The 11,722-nt window shown below is 44.0% G+C and overlaps 1 protein-coding gene across 4 annotated transcripts in view; it reads left to right on the top strand.

Moving 5' to 3' along the window:
• The first annotated feature begins 100 nt into the window (after nt 1-100).
• Nucleotides 101-11,722, top strand: part of NUP214 (nucleoporin 214) — a 101,425-nt gene continuing 89,803 nt past the window's right edge. For all 4 annotated transcript variants that reach the window (XM_044264668.1, XM_044264665.1, XM_044264667.1 and 1 more), the window contains exons 1-9: nt 101-243; nt 3,141-3,336; nt 4,147-4,298; nt 5,134-5,332; nt 6,223-6,293; nt 7,391-7,454; nt 7,920-8,023; nt 10,151-10,257; nt 11,177-11,243. In XM_044264668.1, the coding sequence (XP_044120603.1) occupies nt 199-243; nt 3,141-3,336; nt 4,147-4,298; nt 5,134-5,332; nt 6,223-6,293; nt 7,391-7,454; nt 7,920-8,023; nt 10,151-10,257; nt 11,177-11,243 (1,005 nt within the window). In that variant the 5' untranslated portion in view covers nt 101-198. The remainder of the gene's footprint in view (nt 244-3,140; nt 3,337-4,146; nt 4,299-5,133; nt 5,333-6,222; nt 6,294-7,390; nt 7,455-7,919; nt 8,024-10,150; nt 10,258-11,176; nt 11,244-11,722) is intronic.

Below are 11,722 nucleotides of genomic sequence, written 5' to 3'. Positions count from 1 at the left end.
CAGTGGGTCGCTCAGCCTCCTCCGACCGCAAGGCGGCCCGGGGCGCGCGACGTCACCAAAGCGCGCCGGAAATACGGGATCTGCTGCGCGCCGCCTTCGGTGAGGGAAGGAGGTTGGCCTCAGAGCGGCTTGGGCTGTGTGGGCAAGGCCGCGCGCGGGCGGCGGCGGCGGCTGCTTCGACCAACTGAGGGTAACGCGATGGGAGACGAGATGGATGCCATGATCCCCGAGCGGGAGATGAAGGTCAGAGACTGGCCGGGGCCTCCCTCCCTTCCTTAGGTTCGGCGTTGCCTTGGAACCCCGCTGAACGGCGCAGCGCGGGGGCCGGCTGCCCGCTTCCCGCCTCCTGCTTGAACAGTTTGCCGCGTTCAGAGTTCTCGCCGGCGCGACCGGCTGTACTCTGCCGTGCGGCCGGCGCGATAGCCCCGCCGAATGCAGTTTCTCCGTCCCTTCCCGGTCTTGTGCGCGCCGCTTGAGTTCCCCTAGTTACTTTGATGTGGCGGTCGGAGTCGTGGTAATAATGACTGTTTATTGAGCGTTCAGCGTGTGCCGGACACTGTGGTTCTCATCACAGCGGCCGTATGAATAGTTGTTCATAAAGGGGAGCGCGGCGAGGCTGGAAAAGTAGCTTACCCAAAGTCGCGTTCGATAAAGGGCTGAAATCTAGGTGTTTTGTTTTGTTTTAAAGACCTTCACCTGGACACTCACTGCACTACCTCTGTAAATCGGTCCAGGCGTGCCTGACGCAGAGCCAGGGTTCATGACCCGTCCTACAAAACCTGTAGTAGAACGGAATAGGAGGACTGTTTCGGTGCTGGGAATCAGGGTACAGTCAGGAAACTGAAGAGAGGGGCAGGTGATCCAGGTGACGGTTACGAGTAAGTTTCCGGAAGCTTTTGAACCCGTCACTGAAGTGCCTTTAGGGAGTAGTAATCCATCCCATATTTAGAGTCGTGATTCTTCTTTGTTGAGAATGACTGGTCGGGAGCGGGGTGGGAGTGGTGAGCCAGCCAATGAGAGCCTGCCAGTTTCTCAGCTGTGCTGGGGCAGAAGGAGAAAAAGGTTTCAGAACCACAGACTTGGACCATGACAGTCTCCCTTTGAGTTACTGATTATAACAGAAAGAAATGCTTTCCTGTGCCTGTTCATCCCAGTGTCTCCTCACACCCCCGTGTCCACGACCCAAATAGGGTATTTAGGATTATCAGGATGAGAGGTACAAAAATACTGAAAATTTCAGTCTACTCCTGTATGGTCTCATCTGGAAAGCTGGGAGTTTCTGGTCGCATTACTCATTTGGAATTAAGAAGAGTATTTAAAAAAAAAAAAAGAGGAGTATTTCAGTTCATCTTTTAGCACTTATGTGTAAAACACCAAATCTAAGGGAATTAGTACGTGGGGTGTTTTAGGGATTCTGTTAGGGATTTTGAACACCACAGGTGTACAAAAATGAAAGTTGAGAAAGGCTGTCTTTGGCTTTTACCCTTTTGGAATGTAAGCAAAAGGGAATTCACCTTCTTTTTTTTACCAAAACCTTGACTTAAGATAGATTTGGAATTGAAGAATAGAATTTATGATACAATTTAATACAGTGATTGGTAAACTTAGGGAATTCTTTTTTTTTTTTTTTAAGATTTTATTTATTTATTTGACAGAGAGAGATGACAAGCAGGCAGAGAGGCAGGCAGAGAGAGGGGGAAGCAGGCTCCCTGCTGAGCAGAGAGTCTGATGTGGGGCTTGACCCCAGGACCCTGGGATCATGACCTGAGCCGAAGGCAGAGGCTTTAACCCACTGAGCCACCCAGGTACCCCTCTTTTTTTTTTTTTTAAATATTTTATTTATTTATTTGACAGCGAGATAACACAAGCAGAGAGGCAGGCAGAGAAAGAGGGGGAAGCAGGCTCCCTGCTGAGCAAAGAGCCGATTGCAGGGCTTGATCCCAGGACCCTGGGATGATGACCCGAGCTGAAGGCAGAGGCTTAACCTACTGAGCCACCCAGGCACTCCAAACTTAGGGAATTCTTACTAAGAGGTGATACACACTGAAAATTGTCTTTGGAAGCATATAGATATATTTGTGGAAGACTGGGTGAAGTCAGGCATTGACAGGAGGTTGGGGAAGGCTCCCGGGCCCTGAAGTGCTAAGGAGCATGAATGTTGAAAGAAACAGGCCTGGGATTGAGGTGGCCCTGGATGTTGCAGAAGTAATGGTGCACTCATGGGAGGAAAGCACAGTGTTGTGAGGCTACAGAGGTGGACATGTCAAGCCATGCCTGGCCTTACAGCCTAGGGCTTTGGACTTGTGTTTAGATGTCCTCATTCCATCTAGGTATGTTTACCGGTCTGGAATATTAAGAGATTGACTATACCTGCCCTTTTCTGTGATGGAATTTTGTTTAGTATTTAATGCACCTAAGCCAGTTCTTGGGATTTGGTTATCATCCTGGGATCATTATTTCCATGAATATATGCATATATTTGTTGAGTACTGCACTGGAAGTTCAGGCTAACAGTGTATTTGGGTGATGCTTTCAATATTTAACAACAGTTTGTTTGTTTTTTTAAAGATTGTATTTATTTATTGGACAGATCCCAGCAAGGGGAGCAGCAGGCAGAGGGAGAGAGAGAAGCAGCCTCCCTGAGCAGGGAGCTCGATGTGGGGCTTGATCCTAGGACCCTGGGACCACCACCCAAGTTAAAGGCAGACACTTAACAACTGAGCCACCCAGGCTCCCCCTTAACCAGAGTTATTAAGCACCACTGTGGGTCACATGACCCAGAAAATAGGATGAAATACCATGAAATAGGACAAGATTATGAATTAGAATGTGCAGCACATGTCGTGGTTAGGACAACAAAGTTGGAGTTCAGAAAAGGAAAGATCAGTGTGAGCTGAATTAGTTAAGGAAGACTTCACGAAAGAAGTTTTAAAACTTTATTTCATTCAGTCAACATTAATAAGCCCTATACCAGGTACCACAGTGGGCACAGGAAGCTTAAAAACCACTGAACCACATATCCCTTGGTCTCAGGGTAATACTCATTTTGTTATACTGGAATTAGGTCTCTTGGAATATAATGACAGACATGATTATTTTCCTCTTTTCCCTGAATTGATCTTGGTTTCTTCCCTCAACAGGATTTTCAGTTTAGAGCACTGAAGAAGGTGAGAATCTTTGACTCGCCTGAGGAGTTGCCCAAGGAACGCTCGAGTCTGCTTGCCGTGTCCAACAAATATGGCCTGGTCTTTGCTGGTGGAGCCAGTGGGTTGCAGATTTTTCCTACGAAAAATATTCTGATTCAAAATAAACCTGGTGACGATCCCAATAAGATAGGTACGTTACTTAATTTTGTTGCACAGTAGAGAGAGAGGTGTAGTGAAGTGCTAATGTGGTGTCCTTTCCCAGAAATCATTCTAGTATATAAATTAAAACTGGTGTTACTCTTCCCATTGATCCCCCAGAAGAAGTAGTTCCAGGAAGGATGGTGGAAGCCTTTCTGGCTGTTCTCTTTGGTCCTTTGATGAGTTGTTCCTCTGAACTCAGGGAAGAAGAAGTGACCATTCTACCATGCTTTTTTTTTTTTTTTTTTTTTAAGATTTTATTTATTTATTTGACAGAGAGAAATCACAAGTAGATGGAGAGGCAGGCAGAGAGAGAGAGGGAAGCAGGCTCCCCGCTGAGCAGAGAGCCCGATGCGGGACTCGATCCCAGGACCCTGAGATCATGACCTGAGCCAAAGGCAGCGGCTCAACCCACTGAGCCACCCAGGCGCCCCAACCATGCTTTTATTTTTGCTCAGTTGAACCTGGGTTCGGGATGCCTAGGAGAAGGGTTTTGTTGCCTGGCGTTCTGGTTTGCGCAGTAGTCCCATCCAAACAGAGAGGAAACATCGTTGCAAAGATATGGGTACAGGACGTTATTGTTAATGAGGGTAGCAGCCACAGTTTGCCTAGGTCATACGGGGAAGAGTCTGGGAAATTTAATGCATCACTGTCCATCTGTAAGAAAGCTAAGATTTAGCTGCATGAGCAGGTATCAAAGTGTGCTCGTATGTTTACATAGATGTGAAAATTGTTTCACACAGACCTGGGAAAAGGGTTTATGGCTTATGCTTCTGCTTTGTCTTTTTTTATGTTTTTTTAGTTGATAAAGTTCAAAGCTTGCTGGTTCCTATGAAATTCCCGATACACCACCTGGCCCTGAGCTGTGATAACCTCACACTCTCCGTGTGCATGATGTCCAGTGAATATGGTTCCATTATTGCTTTTTTTGATGTTCGCACATTTTCAAATGAGGTACGCTACCGGCAAACTGTAATGTCAACATGAGACCTAAAAAGATCTTCTGGTATTGAACCATAACCTAGAATTTCCTGGGTTCACCGTTGGAGTTATTTTCTAGATTAAAGTATGGGTTTAAAAGAAAATCCTTAACTGTAGGATCATAGATCCTTGAGATAGAAGGGACTTAAAGAAATTCTTTCATAACATCTGCCCCAGGGTGTTTTGTCTCATTTTCAAATGAGACAGCCAGAGCCCAGGGATCCTTAGGTGGCTAGCCCAAGGTTGTAGAATTAACAGTAATGTCAGAAATTCCTACATCCTGGGTCTCTGACCACTTCTGGTAGTGTTCTTCCATTCCAAGCAGTTTCATAATGAAAACTGCCACTAATTTGAGTGTTTATCCTGACTGTCTGTCAGGCCCTGCGCTATGTATGCCTTGTCCTCACTCATATGTATCACGGCCTCACAAAGTACGTGCTATTGTCTTCATTTTATAGGTGGAGAGACAGGCCCAAAGAATTTAAACATCCAAGGACCCAACACTATTAAGAAGCAGAGCCAAGATTTTAATGTTACATTTGCTCTTTACTGATTAATTTGCATTTGTGTATTCCCCTGCTGGGAGTCCCTCCAGTGTGCTCAGATAATTGATTGCCATTTTTCAGAGTTGTGTTGAAATTGTGTACAACAAATAGACTGTTGTGTAGAGCTCATTTATTTTTGGTCATGGAGAAAAGTGAACTGTAATTTGAGAAAACGTGCACGTTCGATGATTTTCCTCTATTAAATGTCTATGTGTTTATTAATTTATCGATTTATTTTTGCTTCTGGGCATTTGTTTTAAAAGGCCAAACAGCAAAAACGCCCATTTGCGTATCACAAGCTTTTGAAAGATGCAGGAGGCATGGTGATCGATATGAAGTGGAACCCCACTGTTCCCTCCATGATGGCAGTTTGTCTGGCTGATGGCAGCATTGCTGTCCTGCAAATCACAGAAACAGTGAAAGTGTGTGCGACTCTCCCTTCCACAGTGGCAGTAACATCTGGTGGGTAATAAAGGCTTTCACTCCGTAACATACAGTAATGGTAACCTACTTAAAAATTAATTCCTGGAAATAAACGCAAATGGGGTTTTTCATTTTATGTGTAGTTGTCTGGTAGAAGTGGAGAGCATTGTTTATTTCCATAGTGAATGTTTGAAGCCATGCAGCAGACATGATTTAACTTGAATGTGTGTGGGTTTTCTGGGGAAAGAGATCTTTTGGTGCAGCTGGTGTAGAGATGTGTGTTTTTTTTTTCTTTTCTTTTTTTTTTTTTTTAAAGATTTTATTTATTTGACAGAGAGAGAGAAATCACAAGTAGGCAGAGAGGCAGGCAGAGAGAGGGGAGAAAGCAGGTTCCCTGCAGAGCAGAGACCCTGACGTGGGGCTCGATCCCAGGACCCTGGGATCATGACCTGAGCTGAAGGCAGAGGCTTTAACCCACTGAGCCACCCAGGTGCCCCTAGAGATGTGTTTTTGAGAGTGATTGTTTCTGGATCCACAAGAGCGGTGGAGAGTACACTGAAAAGCATGGGGAAAGCACTACAAATATCGAGTATGAATAAGAGAATGATTTCTTGATACTTGAAAACCTTTATTCTCCTTCTTTAAAGATTATAGAGTTTTCTGTACTTTCCAGCTTTCTGGACGACACTTGATTGAAAAAAACATTTTTAGAAGTTGATTTAATGGCCTAGTGATGAGTTGTAATTGGTTTGTATTGTCAAAATGATTTTTTTTTTTTTTTTTAATTTTGCTAAGTAAGGGTGTTCCTACAGTCTTCCATGGACTGACAGAGGATCATGAAGTGGTGATTATATGGCTGTTTCAGTACAGACCTCACTGGTTTGCTCCATTCTCTTCAGTTCTTAACTGGCAGCATTTTCTTTGCTCAGTGTGCTGGAGCCCCAAAGGAAAGCAGCTGGCAGTGGGGAAGCAGAATGGAACTGTGGTCCAGTATCTTCCCGTAAGTCTTGCCTTGGACTTCAGGCCTTTTCTTAAGTTACCCACTGTTTTTTTGGGATGGTTTGGGGGTTCACTGGTGTTCTTTTCTGTTTAGATATAATTTATGCTCACTGCAACAAATTCATCAGTAAACATGTAAATGCAGGAAAGAGTGGAACTCTTCTTTTCTATCCCATAGTCCTTCCAAGGGTACACTCTGTGTTTTATTTAGTGCCAGCCTGCAGACTTTTCTGGATGCTTATACAAATAGTCTGTGTATGGATGTGTCACTAAACATCTGCCATACTATTTGTTAGCTGAGCCCATCTGAAAGGTCAGTTTCTCCAACTATAGGCACCACAACAGTGGATGCCCCGTCACTCTGTCATCCTCTCCCAGAGGACTTCTTGAGATAATGGTCACAGATATTCTTCAGTGTAAATTGGCAAAGAATCCATGTATGTTCATTCAAGCCTGGATGGAAAGGAGGGGTCCACAGGCAGTACCAAGGACTGTGCTGTTGTGCATTCCTCCTCTAGAGACCGTTCTCTGTGGGTGTAAAGCAGGGAATGTAGTGGTGTGGATTTGACATTAAGGTTTTATTTCTTGTTATTGCAAAAAGTGGTTATATGAAATTTGGTACATATTCTTCTAGGGCATTAGCCTGTCAGAAGATAATTGGCTTAGTTTTATTGGTTTTCTCTTGTCTTTTTTCGTCTTAAACATCATACTTGGTCAGGGTCTTTTTCCAGTGTATTATATATGGAACCGCTTCATTCTTTTGAATGACTGCATAGTAGTCCACTGTGTGAATGTACCATAACTTACTTCTCTGTTCCAGTGCTGGTGGCTGGCTGTGTCAGTGTGGGTGGCTTTGCTAAGATACACGGTACTGGCTTGAGCATCCTCTCTCTCTACGCCTGAACACATTTGTGGGAGATTTCAGGAGGGCGGGATCCTGGATGTAGTCATTCACTCTTCCCTGCGTTCAGTCTCTTCTGGCTGGGAAGATGAAACAGTGCTTTCTGAGGGGAACATGCTGGATTTGACAGAGTTTCATTGGTTCAGGTTTATTTGACTATCACTTTGACATGTCTCACCCCCCCCAATCTCTTTCAGACTTTGCAGGAAAAAAAAGTCATCCCTTGCCCACCGTTTTATGAGTCAGATCATCCTGTCAGAGGTAACCCATCCGCTTTTCTTACTGAGTCGACCTCTAATGCGGTGACAGTATTGCAGAAATTTCACACTGTGTGATGCGGCTACATGCCCATTCAGGAAACTGTTAGCACCTGCTGCGTGAACACTTCCATTATTACAGTTAGCTAATTAATTCAGCGTAACAGTCATCCTCTGGTAGACACCTCTGTCTTGTGGTAAATAACAGTAAATGGATCCTGATTTTTTTTTAGGATTTCTTCAAAATTTGCCCTCGGTGTAATCTGCCAGAAAAAAAAAAATCCCTTTGGGAGGAATTTGGGCTTCTTGAATTCTTTGTATTTGTGAATTGTGTTTAGTCAATGAAATCTGGACCTTTGTTAAAACTACAGCACTCTGAGTTTTTTTTTTTATCCATGGGCTGTTAATTTTTTAGCATACAGGAGCTACTTCAAACATAAGATTCTTTATCAGAGTTCGTGTGTTTCAGTTCTGGATGTGTTGTGGATTGGCACTTACGTCTTCACAATCGTATATGCTGCTGCAGATGGGACCTTGGAAACGTCTCCAGATGTGGTGATGGCTCTTCTCCCGGTATGTGTATGAAAGGGACATTTTTGTCCTTTGAGAATCATAGAGATCCTCTAATAAAGTTCAAGGCTTTGGGTTCAGTTTCTTTTTTTTGCTGGTAAAGTTAGTACAACTTTAAGTGTAAAACTTAAATGCTGTACCATTGGCCTGGGGGCCAAAATTATGGTGTCTGCTTACAGCATGTTCTCCTGTTTAGTCATAAGGTGAAAATAATCCTAAAAGTTAACTTTTGCTTATACTGGAAGCTGGGAGTCCTGGTAGATGTTAACCTGATAGATTTTAGGAAAGCAAGAAAACACCTTGTTTTTTTTTTTTAAGATTTAAAAAATTTTTTTTTTATCTGGGAGTGAGAGTAGAGTGAGTGAAAGAGAACACGAGTGAGGGGGAGGGGCAGAAGGCAAGGGAGAAACAGACTCCCTGCTGAACAGGGAGCCCAATGTGGGGCTCAGTCCCAGGACCCTGGGATCATGACCTGAGCCAAAGGCAGACACTCAATTGACTGTGCCACCCACGTGCTCCAACATCTTGATTTTTAAAATATCTCTCACTTATTTATGTTTATCTGATGTTTATCAGATGCGTGCAGCGTGCCAGGCACTGCTTTATACAGTGGTGACCCGGCAGAGTCCTTGCTTTTGTGGATCTGACATTCTGATGAGTGTGCTAGTTAGCATGTACGTGTAAATCAAGGAATGAGAAGGGTGATGGAGGGAACGACGAAGGGTACGAGGCAGATGATGACAAGGGACGGGTGACAGAGGTGAGGTGTGCATTGGGTGCTCAAGGAGCCGTTGGAGCAGAGTGGAATGACCTAAGTCATTTTGAAATGAATGAGTCATTTTGGAAACTGGGAAGAACATTAGTAATAAGATCTATGAAATGTTATTAAATGGCCGGGGCATTTAAAAAAAAAATGAGGTAGAGCTTGTATTTTCAAATCACTACTTGCTCTCAAAGTCCAAAAACCATTTACAAATACATAAACAAATGTCTAAATGTAACAAAAGTGGGAGTTGCACGAGTTACTCTGTCTTGCAACCTTGTTTTACTTAGTGGGAAATTGTAAGCATTTTTCTAAGTCGGTGAATACAATCTATATCTGGCTTATTGGACAGATCATTTCCTTGGTTCCTTCACTGTTGGATGCTCATGTTGTTTTCAGTGTTCTCCTGTTCTAAGGAATACCACGATGTGTTCTTTTATGTGCATTTTATGCAATATGTTTATTTTTAAGGATAAATACCTAGGAATGAGTTTGGTTGAGTGGTAGATGCAGAGCTTTGCCAAAGCGTCTTTTACAAAAGTTGTGGCTGTTTATACATCTCCCACCAGCAGTTGCCCCACACATGTATCAAGTTGCAGTGGTACCATTTTTAATCTTTGCCAGTGACATGTAGAAAAGGGCCTTGTTTTTATTAAGTCTTGGGTTCCTGATAATGTTGAACTTTCAAAATAATGTTTATTGAGGTCCTTACTTCAAGAGCTCATAAAAATTTCCTATTCCCAGGGATAATATTAGCTCTGGCATTTCTGGACTCTTTCTTAGGTTCCGTGTCTTGGTCTAGAGGCTTGACATGTATCATTTTGTTCCACATTTAAGACAGCCTGTGGAGTGGTTGAGCAGGCCCACCACAGACGCGGAAAACTGTATCAGACAGGCTGAGCAATCCGTCTGTGCCGGTCCCACGGCCAGAAAGTGACAAAGCAGTTGGAGTCCAGTTCGGTCAGTGGCCAGCATTTAAGTTGCCCAGCTACTCACCTCTGCCTTTCTAGTGTGTGTGCGGACGTTAGTTTTTTTGTTTTGTTTTTTTTTTTTAAAGATTTTATTTATTTACTTGACAGAGATCACAAGCAGGCAGACAGGCAAGCAGAGAGAGGGAGAGGAGGAAGCAGGCTCCCTGCAGAGCAGAGAGCCCGATGCGGGCCTCGATCCCAGGACCCTGAGATCATGACCTGAGCCGAAGGCAGCGGCTTAGCCCACTGAGCCACCCAGGCGCCCCCGGACATTGGTTTTTGAGGGAATTTTCTCATAAAACACAAGTGATTTTCTTTTTCGAGATCCTTATCTGTGTAGCATTAAAGAAAAATTGCATGTGGGATTTTTTTGTGTTCTGCTTCTGTTTATTGTAGAAAAAGGAAGAAAAACACCCAGAGATCTTTGTGAACTTCATGGAGCCCTGCTATGGCAGCTGCACGGAGCGGCAGCACCACTACTACCTCAGCCACATCGAAGAGTGGTGAGCTGGGAGCTGGCAGGGTGCCTTCCCTCTCAGTCGGGCCCCGCCCACAGTGCTGTGTTCCAACTTCACAATTTGTTTCTTTTCTTCTTTAAGATTTTATTTATTTATTTGAGACAGAAGGAGCAAGAGAGCAGGAGTAGGGGAGCAGAGGGAGTGGGAGAAGCAGGCTGTGGGACTTGATCCTAGGACCCCAGGATCATGACCTGAGCAGAGGCACACACCCAATCGACTGAGCCACTCAGGCACCCCTAAAATTATTTTCTGTAGGAAAGGAGAACGGAGAATTGAGATGCCCTTGAACATATTTTCCTCTGATGCTGGATAATTCCTCTCTGACCAATTCCGTTTTCCCAATCTTAAATTACCTAGATCGAATACTTAATAATCTTAAAAACCCTCTTTTCTCAATAACCCCAGTGAAGACTTAGGGCAATATTGATATTTAAGGAACATGTTAAAGTTATTTCTCACAGAGGCAGGGCAAGGGGTCATGGGGGATAGGGAGGGGAAAAATGAAACAAGATGGGATTGGGAGGGAGAAAAACCCTAAGAGACTTAATCTCATGAAACAAACTGAGGGTTGCTAGTGAGTGGAGGGGGTATGGAGAGGGTGGCTGGGTGATGGACATTGGGGAGGACATGTGCTATGGGGAGTGCTGTGAAATGTGTAAGCCTGACGATTCACAGACCTGTACCCCTGGGGCAAATAAAACATTATATGTTAATTAAAAAAAAAAAGTTTTCGTCTGAGAGGGAAAGCTTTCCCTTGATGGATAGATAGCTAGAAGCAAAGCTTTTTTCTGAAAATTCACCGGATTATTCTGTTTAGAGGATAGTCGATTATTGGAAATTCTGACTTGATCTTGTCATGTCTTTGACCTTCAATTTAATGGTCTTCCGCTTTTCTTCCTTCAAGGGATTTAGTGCTGGCTGCGTCTGCGGCTTCAACAGAAGTCAGTATCCTTGCTCGACAGGCAGATCAGGTAAATTTCACTCTTTGGTCGCTTTTTTGGGGTACTTTTCTAAGAAAGATTCTGGAGGGAGTTAACTCATGGAGAAGGTTTAGATGAAGCCTGCTCCATTTGGATGAGTTTCTGTGTGAGAGCAAAGCTGACACTTGGCCGATGTGACAGAACGCTTTGGGCCAGGTGGCTTGGATATCGCTTTGGACAGATGTGGGTTTCAGACCCAGCAGCTCCTGCACTGTCATAAAAAACCCTTCTGTCCTTTCCAGATCCACTCCCAATCTGTGGAAAAATATACGATATAATCAGCTTCCTCCAGGAGCACATCTGAGTGTATTAGGAGGGTTTTTTTGCCTTGTTCTGTTTTACCATCTTGATTGTCTTCCTGTTCCTTGAACCTGCCCCTCTGGTCAGTCACCTCTAACCCATTCTTGATTAATGGAGAGAAGCATACAGATCGTACCAAATTGTGACTCAGCAGCAATACTTTGTAGTTC

The sequence above is a fragment of the Neovison vison genome, chromosome 9 (genome assembly GCF_020171115.1).
Source record: "Neovison vison isolate M4711 chromosome 9, ASM_NN_V1, whole genome shotgun sequence".
NCBI classification, from domain to species: domain Eukaryota; kingdom Metazoa; phylum Chordata; class Mammalia; order Carnivora; family Mustelidae; genus Neogale; species Neogale vison.
Note: the sequence above shows the minus strand (reverse complement) of the source record. Positions and strands in the feature narration are given on the sequence as shown.